Raw genomic sequence first — 23,482 nt, forward strand, 5'->3', positions numbered from 1 at the left:
GAGGTGAAGGGGGTGAAGGGGAGGTGGGGGTGGGGGGTGAAGGGGAGGTGGGGGGGGTGGGTGAAGGGGAGGTGAAGGGGAGGTGAAGAGGGGGTGGAGGGGAGGTGAAGGGGGGGTGGAGGGGAGGTGAAGGGGGGGTGGAGGGAGGTGGAAGGGAAGGGAAGTGGAGTGAGGGGAGGGTGAGGGGAGGTGAGGTGAAGGGGGGTGAGGGGAGGTGAAGGGGGGTGAGGGGAGGTGAAGGGGGGTGAGGGGAGGTGAAGGCCGCTCCCTCACCCGTCCGGCCGCTCACTCACCCGTCCGGCCGCTCCCTCACCCGTCCGGCCGCTCCCTCACCCGTCCGGCCGCTCCCTCACCCGTCCGGAAGCTCCCACGTGGATCTGAGGCGGGAGGCAGCTTGTTGTGGCCGCTCCCCCGCTGTGTCCCGGGCGCTCGCTCGCTCCGCTGACTGTAGCGGCGCCGGGGGGGTGAGGGGTGGGTGAAGGCCGCTCACTCACCCGTCCGGCCGCTCACTCACCCGTCCGGCCGCTCCCACGTGGAACTGAGGCGGGAGGCAGCTTGTTGTGGCCGCTCCCCCGCTGTGTCCCGGGCACTCGCTCCTCCGCTGACTGTAGCGGCGCCGGGGGGGGGGGGGGGGGGGTTTGAAAGCGCGGGAGACACGGGGAGAGGAGGAGGTGCGCGCGGGTGTGGAGACTGATTTCGGGGAGGAAGAGGCGGAGGCTCCGGCGGGTATGTGAGGCCCCCCCCCCCGGGTTATACATGCTGCTAATGTACACCCCCCCCCTACTGTGTGTGTGTGTGTCCCTGTGTGTGTGTGTGTGTGTGTGTGTGTGTGTGTGTGTGTGTGTCCCTGTGTGTGTCCCTGTGTGTGTGTTTGTGTCCCTGTGTGTGTGTTTGTGTCCCTGTGTGTCCTTTGGGCCGTCACTCCACCTCAGGCCAATGAGAGGTGTGCGGGGGCGGCCCAAGGGACCAATGAGATTTCCCCTAGGGACACCGGACATCCAGCAGGCAGGCAGGCTGGCATGCAGGCATGCAGGCAGGCAGGCAGGCATACAGTGCTTTCACTAATATAGTATAAGATTTGTACAGCAAGTCAGTGCATGAGAAAACTCGGGGTACCACTCTGATAGTAAGCACCCAGAACTGCCCTTCGGACATATCCATGCAGCCACCCCCTGGGCGGAATCCTAGCAGCATATTTCTGGTGCTTGGATCTGTGCTGCCGCTCTCTCTCTCTCTGTGGGAAGCAGGGAGAGGAGCATTGAAATGCTTTTTATGGTTACCCAGTTAAAACTGAAGCACAAGAAGGTAAAGTCATTTGCCCACTAGTGTCAGTTGTGAGTTCAGGACTTTGCTCAGCCCTTACTGTGAGTCACAGACCAGCGCGTTTCTCTGGCTTTACTGCGCCTGGGATCTATTAACAATGTAGCCAACCATTATAAAGTTCTATAAAGCGGTGCACGGAATACAATATCCAGACACTGGGTAATAAGCTTTTGATGGCATGTTGACATTTATCTGCCAGTGTTCCAGCCTCTTGTGCCCGGCCTGCATGGGGAGCTTTGGGTAATTGCTTACATGTAGGTTTGAGGTTTACAGCTCCCAGATCCTGCGACAAAACCCGTTCCAGAAAACCAGATCAGACGACCTGAGCAGAGCCCCCAATCAGGCTGAATTGCCACTCAATGAGTGTTAATGGGCACAATTTGTTTCTCACTTGCACTTTGGGGAAGGTTATTATTCAGGAGCACTGACCACATGAATGCCCCTGAGAGAAGGGCTGGCTTCTCCTTTCAACCCATTGTTTCCTGGCCTGACTTCTGCTTGACAAGCACAAGTCACTGACATGAGCAGGCAGAGCTCCCCGAGGTCTGAATCACAGGGTCTAGATTGAGCTACAGTAACACCAGCTCTTCTGCGAATAGAAAATACCTTCCTCACTGTGCTAAATGCACCAGGAAGACTGCAGTGCGCGCGGATATCAGCAAGAAGAACCAATAACAACACACCCAGATTTATTCAGAGAGCAGAGAGGATAAAATAAAAAAATAAAAAATGTTTCTGAGTATATTTTAAACACACCTTAAATACGCTATGGTGCATATTTTTTTTTACAAAACCCCTCCACCGTACCGCATACAGCAAATGAAAATATCACTTGTGAGCACATTGACATGTCAGACCCACACTGCTTTTCACCATTATCTCCCAGCATACAATGCTTCCACTGCAGCTGGCTTCACATTGCAGAGCCAGTATAACCAGCCTTACACTGATGAGACCCAAAGGTCAAAACTGCTGTTTGTGAGTAGGGTTACTGGCTCTGCACTTTAACCCAAGCGGTGCTGAAAAGCTGTGTAAAGCAGCAGGTATAAGCTTATAGGGATCCATTTAAAAATGGAGTTGAAGCAAAGGTGACAATGAGTGCTTATTTGTCATTTCCCAGAATCCCTGGCTGCAGTGGAAACACTGTATGCTAAGAGATAATGGGGAAAAGCAGGGTTGCAGACCTGTGAATGTGCTCAGAAGTGATTTTTCATTTGCCGTATATATTTCGAATCAGGGAACCTGGTTCAATTCCCGGTGGTCAGCTCCTCGTGACCTTGGGTAAATCGCCTTATCTCCCTGTGCCTCAGGCACAAAAACATAGAGTGTAAGCTCACCTGGGCAGAGACTGTGCCTGTAACATTCCTACGTGCTGCGTACCGCGCGCTATACTGTAATTGTGACGCGCTTTGAGTCCCTATTGGGAGAAACGCACTAAATGAAATAAAGTTATTATTGTCAAAAAGGTATTATATTTTGGGAAGAATTTACAATACAACAGAATAATCCTTCCCTTCAGTACAGTGGATTGCGTGTGTTACTCCCCCAAAAATATGTCTTCAAGGAAACACAGCTCCACATTGTTGGGAGTGCTCAGTACCACTGTGTTTTGTAGCACGTTCATTTCCAGTCGGATTCATCACATTTACTGCTCCTGTTTTATTGGCTGCTGGAGTCTTAACTAGGACCGGAGTTATACTGTATTATTAATTACAGCTCCTCAAGATGTCATTCTTATTAGATCTAAAGAGTGTAACACAGCACGCCTGCTCATTTCTGCGAGCAATTAGAAGACGGCTAATTAAGAATGTTGGTTTATATGCCTTTGTTAACTCTTCCACTGCTGGTGAGCACTTTGAAGATCTCCAAAAACAAAGGAATCTGTCATTTCAATTAAGTTGCCCAGATGGAGTTTATTTGCAAAATGTAACTGCTTTTCATGTTCATACAACTTTGGGAAAGCGTTAAGTTACGCTTTTAATTAAAATTCTAGTTCAGGGTTTTAAATCTTCAATGCCGAACGGTAAACTGCATATTCCTAGCTCCGGCCGTGTGCCTCTCCAGAACCTACAAGTCAATGGAATAAGACTACAAGATAACCTACATGGTATTCTACATTTATGTCGCTAAAACTTCATTTTTACCACTTAAAGCAGAAGTCCAAGCTGCTGTTTCCCTCCCCCCTTTAATATGTGCATCAATACAATCCACACAATGATAAGTAATTAGCTAAGTTGTCGATCGATCAGCGAAGATTCGGCTCGGGGTTCACTAAATGGCTGTCAGTGCAGCAGAAGAGGACCAAAGATGCAAAGTTCTGTGCGGAAGATCATGTGACCAGGCAGTCACTAGATACAATTGGTGCACAGCTAGAGAGAGGGCAGGGCTCAAAAAGGGGTGTGTCAGATCCTATTTCAGAAGAGGAAGGTGGGTGTGACTTTGTAAATGGTTGCTATAGAAACAAAAAATGTTTGTTACATTATAATACACTAAAATATCATTCCGAGTTGTTTAAAAAAAATACTACAAGTATTTTTCTCATAGTTCAGAACTGATTTATTAAAAAAAAACACACATGTAGGATAATGCTTGGACTGCAGCTTTAATAGATACTAACAGATGGAAACAAACATTTCCATCATTCCACTGTAGCCAGGTCACCTTTTTCTCCTTGGAGACCCCCCTTCCCTGGCGCAGCTCGATCGCGGGTACTGAAAACCCCGACGGCTGCTTCCAAGGGTGGGGGCTGGAGCAGGGAGCAGCGCGGCTTCTCCTGCCTGCGGCCGGTTGCCGGGGACGCGATCGGGCCGTTGCTAAGGCCGCGATCGCGTCTCTAAGGTCCCGGCGGCCGCAGAGCAGGGCGCCGCCATTGAGCCTCAAGTCGCGCATGCGCAGTGATCGCGCGAGGGCAGGAGAGCCCCAGATAGGTCGCGCATGCGCAGATAGGGGTAGGGAGCTAAGGCAGCTATTAGGAGGTCGCGCGAGAGTAGGGAAGCCTAGGGAGAGATCGCGGCGGCCATTGGGAGCTAGTGTAGGCAGAGGGGAGGAGCGCACGCGGCCCCAATGTTATAGTAAGGGCCTCGGGACTACACTTCCCAGGAGGCATAGCGAGACAGGCACCAGGTGCCTGATAGGAGCCAATAGGGCTGCAGGACTGCCCTGGAGGGAGATTGATACATTTGGCGGGCTGGAGCTGCGTGTCAGTCAGGAAGGAGCAGAGCAAGGAGGCAGACAAGGGAAGGAGGTAGGGTACGGGAGAGAGGGATCCCCTGTACTAGCCAGCACCCCCTTGGCCCAAGATAGCTCTAGGTATCACACATAGTGAGTGTTGCCAGGGAATGCCCTAGAGTAAGGGACCCTGTCACTCAGGTTAATCGGTTGTTAGTGGGAGTCAGGACTGGGCCTCGTTAGGGGAGTAGGAATACTATTAACCCCTTAGGTCCCAGATGTCTCTCCCTCTCCAGTGTATGGTGTAGGAAGGATTGGCTGCTGTGTGTTGTCGCTGCATGTGTTGGGCGCAGTGAGTGCAGCGGGTGTGAATGTCTGCAGGCTGACGGTGTTAGCTGTGTGTACGCTGCAGGCTGGTAGTATCTGGGAGTTAGTAGCTAGGTGTTAGGAGTAGCTATTGTTAGGGAGGATTAGGGACTGGGTAGCTCGGGGAGTGGGGCAGGGTATTACTCCGCAGGCCCTAGGAGATTTCCCCTAAGCCACCCAGGTTGCGGTTCATCAGGGACAGGCCCTAGGTTAGGGTTCCTGTCACGCTAGGATTAGTTAAGGATAGACAGGGATAGCGGCGTGGCTGTTCCTGTGGTTCGGTTGCTGTACCAAGAGACTGTTGTGTTCCCGTGAAGCGGTGGGACCCTCGTTGGGGTCCACGGCAGAAGTACCTGGATAGGATCAGACGGACGTCTGACCCTTTTAGAAGAGAGTTGCAGACCCGAGCATCGGAGTGCTCGGAAGGTATCTCTAACGTATAAGTGCACCAACAGGCCTATTCATATAGTGACTGCGCAGTCACACAGTGACTATCTCTGTAGGAGTACGGGACATTGGGTGGGGTTCTTGGGACACTGGGTGGGATCACCGGGTGTCGGGGAATCGTCCTGCGAGACGTCACTGGTAGTGTCTCCTCGTGAGAGGGACACAAGGTATTATTACATGTTCATAAGTAAAGTCATTAGTTAGTTATATAATCATTGTGTGTGTAGTCCATTATTGGGTTCCTATGTAGGGTCATTCTACATTTCCCTAGAATCCTACATAGGTGGAGGCGCTGAAGAAGATCCGTTCCAGAAGATTCACCCCAGGCTCTCATTAGCGGAGGCTCAGACCTCCTGTGAGCCTACAGGTATATGCACCACACCGGTAACACCACATGTTCTACTCACCCACACTATATATGAGATTGGGTGGGGTGGAATACCCGTTACATTTGGAGGCGCTGCTGAGATAGACCTGGGGTGCCCTGTTTTCATTTTTTCTAAATTGTGCTATTTTTGTTCGCCATGAAGAAGCCACGTGCTGATTTCCCGCCCGCGCGGGAAAATGTTGCAAACTGGCCGGGTTTGGCGGGAAACCCTGTGCCCCGCCCCCGCCAACTGAATAACTCTGTGCCGAGCCAGAGTCACTTAATGAAAGAGTGTGCTGCCCCTCCTTCAGATTCCACCAGGGGGAGCAAGCACTGTGAGCCTTCACCCGTAACTGCTGTCTCCATCAAAGAAAGTACTGGGGGCAAAGAAAATTGCTCGCCGTCATATGGACTATGGCAGACTAAGGCCGGGTGCGTATCCTTTTTGTTGTGCCCGTGTATGATCGAATCATTGAGTCCGTCGGGTAGTATGAACTTTGGTGTTTTGACGTGCCTGATAAAGGGGCGGTTGGAAGACGCGAACGAGGATGGGTGCCGGGAATGTTTCTGTAACAACGGTGACTGCTCCTTTTGTAAATTGGCCTGGGGACGCATGTGTGGCTGCTGCAGGATACCGACTCTGCAACCCGTGCCGTTGGCGGCTACAGGACAGCCCGAGGAAAAGGGCACTGTGGCCGACATAAATGAAATAGATTCTGGGTTTTCTGATGATGGTGATGAAACAGACTGTAAGGGAATACACCCCAATGTATATGTGGCCTGGCACGCGCCAGGAGTGAAAGCCCTTACATTAATGTGCACATGCCTGCAAAAAGCTTATGTCCAAGGAGCCGACCTATTTCAGCTACCGCTGGATTTCAAGACCGGCACCGTGGATGGAGAACTGAGCATACAGTATTTTAGCCCCACCTGTGACTGTTCTAGAGCGGCATTGGCGTGGGAGCCTCAATGTGAAGATTGCGGTGCCTGGTTCTTAAAGCCTATTGTACCCCAGCCTACAGAGCCAGCTAAGGAGCTAAGTGAACCCTTGGCAGAGAAGAGTGCGGCTGCAGTGGAGGTACCGGAGCACGCCAGCTTCGTACCCACAACCACTGGCTGCATTTCAGGAGAATCTGGTGACTACCTTGCGGAGGATACTGTCATGATATCTTCCGGGGAAAAGGTGGAAGTCCCATCGGTGGCGATGCGCCTACCGGCGAACCACCCCAGCGGTAATGCAGAGGATATAGAGTCTGCTTTGGGTCCGTGTACCCTGGAAGAGGTGTCTTCCGATGTTGCGGATCCTGCTGTGGGCCCGTGTGCCCTACAATGGTCAGTCCGACCTACTACAGAGGTACCCTCGGTCCTAGAATGGGGACCAGTACCTAACGCCGACAAGGGTGAGTCGACTGCCCCAGGGGTGTCGGGGGTGAGCCTCCAGGTGACCGCGGAGCACGATGGCTCCTTAAGTCTGGTCGCCCGGGTGAAGGGTTCCCCTCTGCATCGCGTCCTGGCGGAGGTGTCCTCACTAGAAGGTAGCTGTCCAGAGGAGAGAGTGGACCAGTGTCTACCGCCGATCCTTCCGGAAGAAGGGAAGCCCATCGTCAGCCAGCCGAGTGGTAAGGAACCCCCTTGTTCCTCACAGACTCCAATGGAGGTGGCCGTGAAGAAGGCCAAAGCTATGGTTCCTGAGCGGAGTGTGAGCCCGTGTGCTCCGACACAAGTGGTCCCAGGACTGGGATCCAACGCTCCCGAGTTTTCAGCGCGTACGTGGACTGCCCCAGAAGTGCCAGGGGCAGGTCCCGATACCACCAAGGTGGGAACTGACAGCGTCCCCGAGGACCTGTTGGCCACCGTGAATCACCGCAGGGGTAAGGTGTCTACTTTTTCCCCCCTGCCAGATGAAACCGAGACATTGTTCAGTGCTCGCTTCTCAGTGGAAGCCTCGAAAACTTATGGGGACAAGGACTGTGTAAAGGAAGATCCAGGGAGACTGGCCTCCTTTAAGCCCAGAAAGGAGCGTGCCATTCGCCAGGTGGTGGACCGCGGGAAAGGTCCTGGCCTCCTGGTCTACCGCATCCCTGCCGCGGATGACCGGGTAAAGGCCCAATTCAGAGACACTGTGCTACTCCTTCCACCAGGGGGAGGAAGTAGCGAAGAACCAGTAGCTGTCGCTTTAGGGTGTGCTCTCCAAGAAATTTTTCTGGGGGAGGCTCACGGACGCAAAAGTGAGGTACCCCCACATGATCAGTCAGGGGCACCCCACAAATGGTCTCAGCCAGCCTCGGGTAATACTGGGTGTGATGTGTCCAGTTTCATGGATGTTGCAGCCGATCGGTTAAGTGTACGGGTTATGCCATGTCATTTTTCACTGTGTAAAATTGTGCCATGTGATGAGGTTCCCCAAGCGAGGGCGTTGGGTGTTTCACCAGGGGGAGAGTGTAGCCAGGTCACCTTTTTCTCCTTGGAGACCCCCCTTCCCTGGCGCAGCTCGATCGCGGGTACTGAAAACCCCGACGGCTGCTTCCAAGGGTGGGGGCTGGAGCAGGGAGCAGCGCGGCTTCTCCTGCCTGCGGCCGGTTGCCGGGGACGCGATCGGGCCGTTGCTAAGGCCGCGATCGCGTCTCTAAGGTCCCGGCGGCCGCAGAGCAGGGCGCCGCCATTGAGCCTCAAGTCGCGCATGCGCAGTGATCGCGCGAGGGCAGGAGAGCCCCAGATAGGTCGCGCATGCGCAGATAGGGGTAGGGAGCTAAGGCAGCTATTAGGAGGTCGCGCGAGAGTAGGGAAGCCTAGGGAGAGATCGCGGCGGCCATTGGGAGCTAGTGTAGGCAGAGGGGAGGAGCGCACGCGGCCCCAATGTTATAGTAAGGGCCTCGGGACTACACTTCCCAGGAGGCATAGCGAGACAGGCACCAGGTGCCTGATAGGAGCCAATAGGGCTGCAGGACTGCCCTGGAGGGAGATTGATACATTTGGCGGGCTGGAGCTGCGTGTCAGTCAGGAAGGAGCAGAGCAAGGAGGCAGACAAGGGAAGGAGGTAGGGTACGGGAGAGAGGGATCCCCTGTACTAGCCAGCACCCCCTTGGCCCAAGATAGCTCTAGGTATCACACATAGTGAGTGTTGCCAGGGAATGCCCTAGAGTAAGGGACCCTGTCACTCAGGTTAATCGGTTGTTAGTGGGAGTCAGGACTGGGCCTCGTTAGGGGAGTAGGAATACTATTAACCCCTTAGGTCCCAGATGTCTCTCCCTCTCCAGTGTATGGTGTAGGAAGGATTGGCTGCTGTGTGTTGTCGCTGCATGTGTTGGGCGCAGTGAGTGCAGCGGGTGTGAATGTCTGCAGGCTGACGGTGTTAGCTGTGTGTACGCTGCAGGCTGGTAGTATCTGGGAGTTAGTAGCTAGGTGTTAGGAGTAGCTATTGTTAGGGAGGATTAGGGACTGGGTAGCTCGGGGAGTGGGGCAGGGTATTACTCCGCAGGCCCTAGGAGATTTCCCCTAAGCCACCCAGGTTGCGGTTCATCAGGGACAGGCCCTAGGTTAGGGTTCCTGTCACGCTAGGATTAGTTAAGGATAGACAGGGATAGCGGCGTGGCTGTTCCTGTGGTTCGGTTGCTGTACCAAGAGACTGTTGTGTTCCCGTGAAGCGGTGGGACCCTCGTTGGGGTCCACGGCAGAAGTACCTGGATAGGATCAGACGGACGTCTGACCCTTTTAGAAGAGAGTTGCAGACCCGAGCATCGGAGTGCTCGGAAGGTATCTCTAACGTATAAGTGCACCAACAGGCCTATTCATATAGTGACTGCGCAGTCACACAGTGACTATCTCTGTAGGAGTACGGGACATTGGGTGGGGTTCTTGGGACACTGGGTGGGATCACCGGGTGTCGGGGAATCGTCCTGCGAGACGTCACTGGTAGTGTCTCCTCGTGAGAGGGACACAAGGTATTATTACATGTTCATAAGTAAAGTCATTAGTTAGTTATATAATCATTGTGTGTGTAGTCCATTATTGGGTTCCTATGTAGGGTCATTCTACATTTCCCTAGAATCCTACATAGGTGGAGGCGCTGAAGAAGATCCGTTCCAGAAGATTCACCCCAGGCTCTCATTAGCGGAGGCTCAGACCTCCTGTGAGCCTACAGGTATATGCACCACACCGGTAACACCACATGTTCTACTCACCCACACTATATATGAGATTGGGTGGGGTGGAATACCCGTTACACCACATTCTCAGGTTTTTAACACACCAATCCATTGGAAATATGAGGCAGATGAAAGTGAAGAGAGAGTTTTATTAGGAACAGTAGTTTATTAGGAACAGTAGTTTTCCAGTCCATTTCCTATATATCTCATGCAGGCCTAATAATAGAGTAGAGACATTATGCATCTTAAGTTATTACTTAGGCCTCAATTATACCAGAAGCTGCAGAGCTGCAGAGCGATCCGGTGACTGCATCGTAGCGACGCTACATGTGCACACGCAGAAGCGATTTGTAGCACTACTGCAGGGAGACGTGTGTGTGTGTGATTGGTTTGTTCAGATGCACCGTGCAAATCCCGTGATGCGGCCGTCGCCTGTGGAAAAACAAAATCTCAAATCTCTTCCTGAGACAGAAGCTTTGCAGCACGTCGCTACCGTCGCGATTGGGATGTGCGCTTTCATTGTATTTTACTGGTTTGTTTTGAAGCTGCGCGGCGTCTCGCGCGATTTCTGGTATAATCGCGGCTTTATAATTGCAGCGAATAAACAATCCCACTTGTGAGCACATTCACATGTCTCCGACAGGTCTGCAACCCTGCCTTTCCCCATTATCTCTTAGAATAGAATGCTTCCCATGCAGCTAGGGATTCTGGGAGATGCATGCAAAGGCGCACACAATGAGCATGTCATTTCCCAGAATCCCTGGCTGCAGTGGAAGCACTGTATGCTAAGATATATTGGGGAAAGGCAGGGTTGCAGGCGTGATTGTGCTCACACGCGGGGTCTGTATTTGCTCTGTGCTATACGGTAGAGGATTTTTGACATATTTTTAAACTCCGCATAACTTATTTAATGTGTGGTTGAAACTTACAATGACTAATGACACGCATAGAAGACAGCAGTGCTCCTGCCAAACACCGACTGCAATGTAATAGGGTCCCGGAAAGGAGAAGGATACGAGAGGAAGCAGGGAAATAAAACTCCTATGGTGGACACTAACCCTTGCGCTGCGCTGCTATCCGTGGCAGCGAGAGGGTTAATAAACTTGTCCTTCAGCAAGTACATAATGGGAAGCAGTACGTGGGGGAGAGGCCCTTAGCAATAACTGGGAGCTGGGGCGGGCCTGGGGTGAAAAGCAACCTCGCACATTTTTCGGTCCTGCCTAGCAATACCCACAGCAACACCCACAGCAACACCCACAGCATTACCCACAGCATTACCCACAGCATTACCCACAGCATTACCCACAGCATTACACACAGCATTACACACAGCATTACACACAGCATTACCCACAGCATTACCCACAGCAATACCCACAGCAATACCCACAGCATTACACACAGCAATACCCACAGCATTACCCACAGCATTACACACAGCATTACCCACAGCATTACCCACAGCATTACCCACAGCATTACTCACAGCATTACCCACAGCATTACCCACAGCATTACCCACAGCAATACCCACAGCAATACCCACAGCATTACACACAGCATTACACACAGTATTACCCACAGCAATACCCACAGCAATACCCACAGCATTACACACAGAATTACCCACAGCAATACCCACAGCAATACCCACAGCAACACCCACAGCAACACCCACAGCATTACCCACAGCATTACCCACAGCAATACCCACAGCATTACCCACAGCAATACCCACAGCAATACCCACAGCAATACCCACAGCAATACCCACAGCATTACCCACAGCAATACTCACAGCATTACCCACAGCAAAGCATCACACACAGCATTACCCACAGCATTACCCACAGCATTACCCACAGCAATACACACAGCATTACCCACAGCAATACCCACAGCAATACCCACAGCATTACCCACAGCATTACTCACAGCATTACCCACAGCAAAGCATTACACACAGCATTACCCACAGCATTACCCACAGCAAAGCATCACACACAGCAATACCCACAGCAATACCCACAGCATTACCCACAGCATTACCCACAGCATTACCCACAGCATTACCCACAGCAATACCCACAGCATTACCCACAGCATTACCCACAGCATTACCCACAGCATTACCCACAGCAAAGCAATACCCACAGCATTACCCACAGCAATACCCACAGCAATACCCACAGCATTACCCACAGCATTACCCACAGCAATACCCACAGCAATACCCACAGCAATACCCACAGCAATACACACAGCATTACCCACAGCATTACCCACAGCATTACACACAGCAATACCCACAGCATTACACACAGCAATACCCACAGCATTACCCACAGCATTACACACAGCAATACCCACAGCATTACACACAGCAATACCCACAGCATTACCCACAGCATTACCCACAGCAATACCCACAGCAATACCCACAGCATTACCCACAGCATTACCCACAGCAATACCCACAGCAATACCCACAGCATTACCCACAGCATTACTCACAGCATTACCCACAGCATTACCCACAGCATTACCCACAGCATTACCCACAGCATTACACACAGTATTACACACAGCATTACCCACAGCATTACCCACAGCATTACACACAGCATTACCCACAGCAATACCCACAGCATTACCCACAGCAATACCCACAGCAATACCCACAGCATTACCCACAGCATTACCCACAGCAATACCCACAGCAATACCCACAGAATTACCCACAGCATTACTCACAGCATTACCCACAGCAACACCCACAGCATTACCCACAGCATTACACACAGCATTACCCACAGCATTACACACAGCATTACCCACAGCAATACCCACAGCAAAGCATTACCCACAGCAATACCCACAGCAATACCCACAGCATTACCCACAGCATTACCCACAGCAATACCCACAGCAATACCCACAGCAATACCCACAGCATTACACACAGCAATACCCACAGCATTACCCACAGCATTACCCACAGCAATACCCACAGCAATACCCACAGCATTACACACAGCATTACCCACAGCATTACCCACAGCATTACCCACAGCATTACCCACAGCAATACCCACAGCAATACCCACAGCATTACACACAGCAATACCCACAGCATTACCCACAGCATTACCCACAGCAATACCCACAGCATTACACACAGCAATACCCACAGCATTACCCACAGCATTACCCACAGCAATACCCACAGCATTACACACAGTAATACCCACAGCATTACCCACAGCATTACCCACAGCATTACACACAGCAATACCCACAGCATTACACACAGCAATACCCACAGCATTACCCACAGCATTACCCACAGCAATACCCACAGCAATACCCACAGCATTACCCACAGCATTACCCACAGCAATACCCACAGCAATACCCACAGCATTACCCACAGCATTACTCACAGCATTACCCACAGCATTACCCACAGCATTACCCACAGCATTACCCACAGCATTACACACAGCATTACCCACAGCATTACCCACAGCATTACACACAGCATTACCCACAGCAATACCCACAGCATTACCCACAGCAATACCCACAGCAATACCCACAGCATTACCCACAGCATTACCCACAGCAATACCCACAGCAATACCCACAGAATTACCCACAGCATTACTCACAGCATTACCCACAGCAACACCCACAGCATTACCCACAGCATTACACACAGCATTACCCACAGCATTACACACAGCATTACCCACAGCAATACCCACAGCAAAGCATTACCCACAGCAATACCCACAGCAATACCCACAGCATTACCCACAGCATTACCCACAGCAATACCCACAGCAATACCCACAGCAATACCCACAGCATTACACACAGCAATACCCACAGCATTACCCACAGCATTACCCACAGCAATACCCACAGCAATACCCACAGCATTACACACAGCATTACCCACAGCATTACCCACAGCATTACCCACAGCAATACCCACAGCAATACCCACAGCATTACACACAGCAATACCCACAGCATTACCCACAGCATTACCCACAGCAATACCCACAGCATTACACACAGTAATACCCACAGCATTACCCACAGCATTACCCACAGCATTACACACAGAAATACCCACAGCATTACACACAGCAATACCCACAGCATTACCCACAGCAATACCCACAGCATTACCCACAGCATTACCCACAGCATTACCCACAGCATTACCCACAGCATTACCCACAGCATTACCCACAGCATTACCCACAGCATTACCCACAGCAATACCCACAGCATTACACACAGCATTACCCACAGCATTACCCACAGCAATACCCACAGCATTACCCACAGCAATACACACAGCATTACCCACAGCATTACCCACAGCATTACCCACAGCAATACCCACAGCATTACCCACAGCATTACCCACAGCAACACCCACAGCAACACCCACAGCAACACCCACAGCAACACCCACAGCATTACACACAGCATTACCCACAGCATTACCCACAGCATTACCCACAGCATTACACACAGCATTACCCACAGCATTACACACAGCATTACCCACAGCATTACCCACAGCATTACCCACAGCATTACCCACAGCATTACCCACAGCATTACCCACAGCATTACACACAGCATTACCCACAGCAATACCCACAGCATTACCCACAGCATTACCCACAGCAAAGCATCACACACAGCATTACCCACAGCATTACCCACAGCATTACCCACAGCAATACCCACAGCAATACCCACAGCATTACCCACAGCAATACCCACAGCATTACCCACAGCATTACCCACAGCAATACCCACAGCATTACCCACAGCAATACCCACAGCATTACACACAGCAATACCCACAGCATTACCCACAGCAATACCCACAGTAAAGCATTTCCCACAGCATTACCCACAGCATTACCCACAGCATTGCCCACAGCATTACCCACAGCAATACCCACAGAAATACCCACAGAAATACCCACAGCATTACCCACAGCAACACCCACAGCATTACCCACAGCATTACACACAGCAATACCCACAGCAACACCCACAGCATTACACACAGCATTACCCACAGCATTACCCACAGCATTACCCACAGCATTACACACAGCATTACCCACAGCATTACCCACAGCATTACCCACAGCATCACACACAGCATTACCCACAGCATTACACACAGCATTACCCACAGCATTACCCACAGCATTACCCACAGCATTACACACAGCAAAGCATTACCCACAGCAATACCCACAGCAATACCCACAGCATCACACACAGCATTACCCACAGCATTACCCACAGCATTACCCACAGCAATACCCACAGCATTACCCACAGCATTACCCACAGCATTACACACAGCATTACCCACAGCAATACCCACAGCAATACCCACAGCAATACCCACAGCATCACCCACAGCATTACCCACAGCATTACCCACAGCAATACCCACAGCAACACCCACAGCATTACCCACAGCATTACCCACAGCATTACCCACAGCATTACACACAGCAATACCCACAGCAATACCCACAGCAATACCCACAGCATTACCCACAGCATTACACACAGCATTACCCACAGCAATACACACAGCATTACCCACAGCAATACCCACAGCATTACACACAGCATTACCCACAGCATTACACACAGCATTACCCACAGCATTACACACAGCATTACCCACAGCATTACCCACAGCAAAGCATTACACACAGCATTACCCACAGCATTACCCACAGCATTACCCACAGCATTACCCACAGCATTACACACAGCATTACCCACAGCATTACCCACAGCAATACCCACAGCATTACCCACAGTATTACCCACAGCATTACCCACAGCATTACCCACAGCATTACACACAGCAATACCCACAGCATTACCCACAGCATTACACACAGCATTACCCACAGCAATACCCACAGCATTACTCACAGCATTACACACAGCATTAGACACAGCATTACCCACAGCAATACCCACAGCAATACCCACAGCATTACCCACAGCATTACCCACAGCAATACCCACAGCATTACACACAGCATTACCCACAGCAAAGCATTACCCACAGCAATACCCACAGCAATACCCACAGCAAAGCATTACCCACAGCAATACCCACAGCAATACCCACAGCAAAGCATTACACACAGCAAAGCATTACCCACAGCAAAGCATTACCCACAGCAAAGCAATACCCACAGCAAAGCAATACCCACAGCAATACACACAGCAAAGCATTACCCACAGCAAAGCATTACACACAGCATTACCCACAGCAAAGCATTACACACAGCAATACCCACAGCATTACCCACAGCAAAGCATTACCCACAGCATTACCCACAGCAAAGCATTACCCACAGCAAAGCATTACACACAGCAAAGCATTACCCACAGCAAAGCATTACACACAGCAAAGCATTACCCACAGCAATACCCACAGCATTACCCACAGCAATACCCACAGCATTACACACAGCAATACCCACAGCATTACACACAGCATTACACACAGCATTACACACAGCAATCCAGTGAAAGTACTGTCAGTCAGCTGGTTCCCTACACAGCTAATTACTTTTCAAACAGCAACTCTGAAAGGCCAAGATCAGCGACACATAACACTGAACATACAATATATATGTTACCTATCTAGGGGATAATGCTGCAGTGACTCCAAAGGACTGAGGGCATTATCACCTAAACGGTGCCAATTAATGGGTCATCCGGCGCCTGACGGATTAGCACCGCTTAGTAAATATTCCCAAACAAATGTTACAATTGACCAGGATGAAAATTGGAAATGAAAGGCAATTTGTACTGTTAAAAAAAAGCACCCAATGATATTCCTGCGCTAAGTGGGACTGCACCTTTACTTTCTGCGATACCTACTTGTGGCTCTCAATGTGCAAGATTTGGGGTTACTAGTCCGTGGGACGTACCCCCAAATACTACTTGTAGTAGTAAAGAGGCAATACTGGTAATGTTACAAACTTGTATATATAGAAAAGGAAGCCACACATTGCTCTATACACACACACACACACACACACACACACACACACACGAGTAACAGTACAGCGCGAGTAACATTTAGCCGCGTGGTTTGCATGTTTGTGATACAGAACGGAGAGCTACCTTTCTGTGTCCAATGTTACTCAACTATGCAAACCCACCCCAGGGCGACGGTCGGCTGCCCAATACATTTGCATGATAAAGATTTGCATTTCATGTGTCCGACTTCTATTAACAATGGAGCTTATTTGAATGTGTTACGGGAGCCTGAAATCCTGACCTGTTTGCAACACTGCCCAGGAATGACTATGCATGAGAGGATAGCCCAGAGGCCAAGAAAAGCACCCAGATAAAAAGCGCAGTCCCACAAACGTATTGTCCAGGTATTGGACCCGGGTGCGTGGCCGTGACCGCCTCCGGTCTGTGTCCAAGGAATATTGCCCTGCGGTTTTTATTCTCAGAAATACTGAAACAATGGATCAGCTCAAAATGAAGAGCAGTCAACACAGAGGTCCCTCTCCCAGTGACATCGGTACATATATACAACAGGGGCGGCCAACTCCAGTCCTCAAGGGCCACCAACAGGCCAGGTTTTCAGGATATCCCTGCTTCAGCACAGGTGGCTCAATCAGTGGCTTAGACAAAGACTGAGTCAACTGTGCTGAAGCAGGGGTATCCTGAAGACAGATCTGTTGGTGGCCACCCCTGATGTATATATAATACTGTGGGTCTGGGGTTTGAGCTTGCTAAGATTATGTGTATCAGGTAAAAATGGAAGCAGTGGGCAATGTATTTTTCTGACATCTTTAGGAAATATTTGAGGAACACACAATGCATACTAGGCCGAGATCCCAAAGTGGTAGTGACGGCTTAATTACAAAGTATTTAGCAATTCTTCTGGTGAAAAAAGTGAAGAATTGGATGCGTTTTGGGGAAATGTTTTGGGAATCTGTGTGTCATAATCTAGCACAAATTCCCCCGTGCTAAATTTAGTGCATGACATTTCCCCCCTTTTTCTTGTTCTTTATCATTTGGAAAATACCACGGTATTTCTCGGTTCATTTCTCTGAAGTCCCAGCCCAATAACTCAAAGGAGGGAGCAAAATATGGGGGTTTGAGACCAAAAAAATAAAAATACGATTGTTTTTTTTAACAGAGTAATAACTCCATGCATTTGGTGCAGGGGTGGCCAGCTCCTTCGTGTGTCCCAAGATGAACTTGATGAGGGCCAACGCAATAGGGCAGGGGAGGCCAACTCCAGTTCTCAAGGGCCACCAACAGGTCAGGTGTTCAGGACATCCCTGCTTCAGCACAGGTGACTCAATCAGTCTCTGTCTCAGCACAGGTGGCTCACCTGTGCTGAAGCTGGGATATCCTGAACACCTGACCTGTTGGTGGCCCTTGAGGACTGTGGTTGGCCACCCCTGAGTTAGTGGGTTACTTTATTGACCGGTCTTTAAAAACCCAGAAAGGTTATTTGTTTCCCCCTAAATAATGTATGCAAGTCTGCACATTTTCCCCATTAAAACAAGAACTCTGAATATAGGATTTGTTTATACCCCATACTTCACCAGTTAGAGGTGCGGCAGAAAGATCAGTAAAAGGCGCCCTAAAGATTTGCAAAGATACGGTTTCCAAGTAGTGTTGCAATTCCAATTGCAGCTGATGGGTTTTCTTTTGATCAGTAAATCTGGAGCCGTCTTGTGCCTACGTTTTGCTGCACAGAGAGCGAGTAAATGAATAGACCTGCAATGGTTTTGACCTACAATGCTACAATGTGTGAGACTGGTTTTTAAAGCTGCAGTTCAAGCTGCCGTTTTTTTTTTAAATATATATATATTTTTTTCCGATTCAATATGTGCATCAATACAATCTGCACACTGACACGTGATTAGCTAAGCTGCAGATCGATCTGTTCTCCTGTAATCAATCGCTTGCTTGGCGCTATTTAATTCAGTTCTTGCACAGCATTCCTAGAATATGATTGACTGGGCAGTTACTAGATACAATTGGTGCACTGCTAGAGAGAGGGTGGGGCTCAAGAGCCAGAGCCTATCAGAAGGATAAGGGGGCTGTCACTTTGGAAATGCTTCCTACATGAGAAACATTAAAAATGTCTTTAAAACATTCTTTTTTTTTTTTAATTTTAAATGCTACAAATATTTTCTCATAGTACAGAACTGATTTATTAGCAAAAAACACACGTAGAATATTGCTTGAACTGCTGCTTTTAAGCTGCAGACCAAGCAATATCCTACATGTTTTTTTTTTAAATAAATCAGTTCTGTAATCAGTTTTTAAACAACTCTGAATAACATTTTTAATGTATTATAATGTAACAAGAATTTTCTGCTTCTATAGCAACCAGTAACAAAGTCACATCCTTCCTCTTCTGAAACAGGCTCTGGCACGTCCCTTTTTGAGCCCTGCCCTCTCTCTAGCAGTGCACCAATTGTATCTAGTGACTGCCTGGTCACATGATCTTCCCCACAGAATTTTGCATCTTTGGTCCTCTTCTGCTGCACTGACAGCCATTTAGTGAACCCCCCAGCCGAATCTTCACCGATCGATCACAGTAGAACAGGTCGATCAGCAACTTAGCTAATTACTTATCATTGTGTGGATTGTATTGATGCGCATACAATTAATCGTTTTTTTTAAACGACAGCTTGCACTGCTGCTTTAAAAGAATCAGTGTGTGAACCAGCCATCCAACGAGGGAGATTCACCGCCCCAAAATAGTTTGAGGGGCAAATTCCGGTGTCAATAAATTTAGTAAAGTGGTTTTCTTTTTTTCTGTAAATGAATTGAAAGTGACCACAACCCTCATCCGCTCGCGCCTTTGAAGATCCCTGAAGCTATCGATTTAGCTCTGGTAAAGATGGTAATAAATTGCTGTTTGTACTCTGGCTCCGGGCTTTATCACACGGCAGACTGAGGACAGACACAGCAATTTAGTTGCACGGTTCTCAGGACCAAGTCACTATGCAGACAGATGATATGATTAAGTGATTAGGGCTGGGGTAAGTATCAGCAGCGGCAGAGAGAGGGGAGCAAGTTATCCGATAACTTCGTACTTGGGCTGGAGGCAACCAATTACTCACCGGTGCTTCTGTAGGTCGCATGCTGGCTCATTTAGACATGAAAGTCTGGTAGAGTTAGTAGTACATTAAACTTTACACTTCTGCAGAACAGTAACTATCTGTCAGCTCAGGACAGACACTAATAGACAAATCAGCAGGTCACAAAAGCCTCCCCCACCCCTGTTGAGACACAATAGTCTATCCCTTCACCGGCAGCCTCAGGGATATAATCACAGCAGGTCTGTAAATAGGTGACTTGGCAAAGCAATTACAGGGTATAATAAATCCCATCCATGCTGGCTACCAATGACATTGCTCCATTGTAACATACAGTAACATTTCCCTGCACACATGGGATTGCATGCATGGGCCTTATACATATACCCATATACACGTTATACATATATCCACCGGACGCCTTCACTTTGGGCCCGATTTATCCAACCCGACTGCCAATCATTTTCAAACAACCTTAATCGTGAGAACATGGTGATGTATATGTGGTTCTCAGACATCGAGGAGTTAATGCCTTCAGCAATATCATGTTCCTCTTATACAGCACTGCAAGGTACAGTCTATTATTGAGGCACAGGGAGATAAAGTGACTTGCCAATGAAGGATCTAACTGGCACCCGAATTACCCACTTCAAAGGACGCTGAAGGTCAACACTTGACCAAACTTTCCATTTACTCAATTCAGTGTTATATATTGTTAGTGTGCAATCTGGATTAATTTAGAGGGTGCAAAAATAACCCAAGGTAGGTAACTCCTGCAGTGCCTTGCTACCCTGACAGTTCCACGTGACATCTCATAATTGTTCAATATCTCAAAAATGAGGTGGAAACAGCAAATCAGTTCTTGCGAGTATAAAAGGATAATAGAAGACCTGGCACCCCTTACCTCATAGTGATAGTCCATACAGGTCAGATCTCTCCAGCATCGATCGCCCCGGATTTTAATCAGACCCTGCATAGAATAGGGGAAAATGTGATCATTGTATTGTTCATATTTCTGATGCAAAGTCAAGAGTTACGGCCAAAGCATACATAATAGGCTGAATAATGTAATAAGGAGCTGTGGCTAAGGAATTAAATGATAGCACAACAAAACAGAAGAGGGAATTACTGGCCTACAACCGAGAGAGATACCCAGAGATCATCAAACAGTAACTTGTGTCCTTACCAAGCAGCAGACATATTGTTACTTTAACATATTTGGGCCAAATCCCCCTGGGTTAAGCTCCGCTGCCTCCAACCTTTTACATCCACAACTGAACTCCTCAAATTCCCTTCTAAACCTGACCCAATAGTCCCATTTTCCATCCTGTTGCCAAAGGACGTGTCCTGGGTGTGACATTTCATCCTTCTCTACCCATATTCATGCCCTAGCTAAAACTTGTCGCTTCTTCCCGCCTAATATTGCCCAGATCCACCCTTTTATGTCACGCTACTGCTTGAGTATCCTTATCCTGTCCGAATTGCTGTAACATACAGGCATACCCCGCTTTAAGTACACTCACTTTAAGTACACTCGCGAGTAAGTACATATCGCCCAATAGGCAAACGGCAGCTCACGCATGCGCCTGTCATCACGTCCTGAACAGCAATACAAGCTCCCTACCTGTACCGAAGCTGTGCGCAAGCGGGGAGACTATAGAGCCTGTTAGAAAAGCGTTATTTACATCAGTTATGCACATACATAACGATTGCAGTACAGTACATGCATCGATAAGTGGGGAAAAGGTAGTGCTTCACTTTAAGTACATTTTCGCTTTACATACATGCTCCGGTCCCATTGCGTACGTTAATGCGGGGTATGCCTGTACTACAGTAGTAACAGGCCTCCCTGCCTCACCACTTACTCCTTCGCAATCTACCCAACACTCTGCAGCTGGAATCATTTCCCTTTCTCCCAGAACAGTCTCCACTCATCTCTTCCTTAGGCTTCGGTCCCAGTGTTTATTGCTGCGCTCGCTACGGCGTGCGCTGCAGGAACACGTTCCGCCCCTCAATAGTGCCGGTCCGAGTAGCTGCCTGCGCACGTGTGTAGCGATCGTGATGCGCGACCAGATTTTCTGTCAACAAGTATTTCGAGTTTTCTTGTGGCGACAGAGCGCTGGCCACGTCACGGCGGCGATTCAGCCAATGAAGGCGAACCAGCCGCGTGACGTCATGGCTGCACCGCCGCCACGCCCCCCTCTCCTGACTTCCCATCAGGATCCGGATCACCTACAAAGTTCCCCTCCTTAGATGCAAGGCTCTCCACCCATCCGCTCCTACCTACAGATCAGCTATACCCCCTGCTCATCTCCTGCACTCTGCTCATAACTGTCTCCTTTCCACCACTTCGGCTCTCTCTTGCCTCAAACCTTTTTCCCCTCGCTGTACCTTACCTGTGGAACCCCCTCACATGCATACGCCAAGCACCTTCTCTACCCGTCTTTAAGACAAACCTAAAAATGATGAACGAGGCCTTGCAATAGCCAGGGCTCATCGCAACTGCCCCACACCCATAGTCGCACTTACCAACCTTCATGGCCAAGGACTGCCATCTAATCCTTCACCCAATGTCTCCGTAAAGCACTGCCATCTAATCCTTCACCCAATGTCTCCGTAAAGCACTGCCATCTAATCCTTCTCCCAATGTCTCCGTAAAGCACTGCCATCTAATCCTTCTCCCAATGTCTCCGTAAAGCACTGCCATCTAATCCTTCTCCCAATGTCTCCTTAAAGCACTGCCATCTAATCCTTCACCCAATGTCTCCGTAAAGCACTGCCATCTAATCCTTCTCCCAATGTCTCTGTAAAGCACTGCCATCTAATCCTTCACCCAATGTCTCCGTAAAGCACTGCCATCTAATCCTTCACCCAATGTCTCCGTAAAGCACTGCCATCTAATCCTTCACCCAATGTCTCCGTAAAGCACTGCCATCTAATCCTTCTCCCAATGTCTCCGTAAAGCACTGCCATCTAATCCTTCTCCCAATGTCTCCGTAAAGCACCGCCATCTAATCCTTCTCCCAATGTCTCCGTAAAGCACTGCCATCTAATCCTTCACCCAATGTCTCCGTAAAGCACCGCCATCTAATCCTTCTCCCAATGTCTCCGTAAAGCACTGCCATCTAATCCTTCTCCCAATGTCTCCGTAAAGCACTGCCATCTAATCCTTCACCCAATGTCTCCGTAAAGCACTGCCATCTAATCCTTCTCCCAATGTCTCCGTAAAGCACTGCCATCTAATCCTTCACCCAATGTCTCCGTAAAGCACTGCCATCTAATCCTTCACCCAATGTCTCCGTAAAGCACTGCCATCTAATCCTTCTCCCAATGTCTCCGTAAAGCACTGCCATCTAATCCTTCTCCCAATGTCTCCGTAAAGCACTGCCATCTAATCCTTCTCCCAATGTCTCCGTAAAGCACTGCCATCTAATCCTTCTCCCAATGTCTCCGTAAAGCACTGCCATCTAATCCTTCTCCCAATGTCTCCGTAAAGCACT

General features: G+C 49.4%; 1 protein-coding gene across 4 annotated transcripts in view; it reads right to left on the minus strand.

The window, feature by feature from the left end:
• The window catches only part of LMF1 (lipase maturation factor 1), a 224,404-nt gene that overhangs the window by 118,292 nt on the left and 82,630 nt on the right, over nucleotides 1-23,482 (minus strand). For all 4 annotated transcript variants that reach the window (XM_075565782.1, XM_075565784.1, XM_075565785.1 and 1 more), the window contains one exon: nucleotides 20,887-20,952. In XM_075565782.1, the coding sequence (XP_075421897.1) occupies nucleotides 20,887-20,952 (66 nt within the window). The remainder of the gene's footprint in view (nucleotides 1-20,886; nucleotides 20,953-23,482) is intronic.

The sequence above is a fragment of the Ascaphus truei genome, chromosome 11 (genome assembly GCF_040206685.1).
Source record: "Ascaphus truei isolate aAscTru1 chromosome 11, aAscTru1.hap1, whole genome shotgun sequence".
NCBI classification, from domain to species: Eukaryota; Metazoa; Chordata; class Amphibia; order Anura; family Ascaphidae; genus Ascaphus; species Ascaphus truei.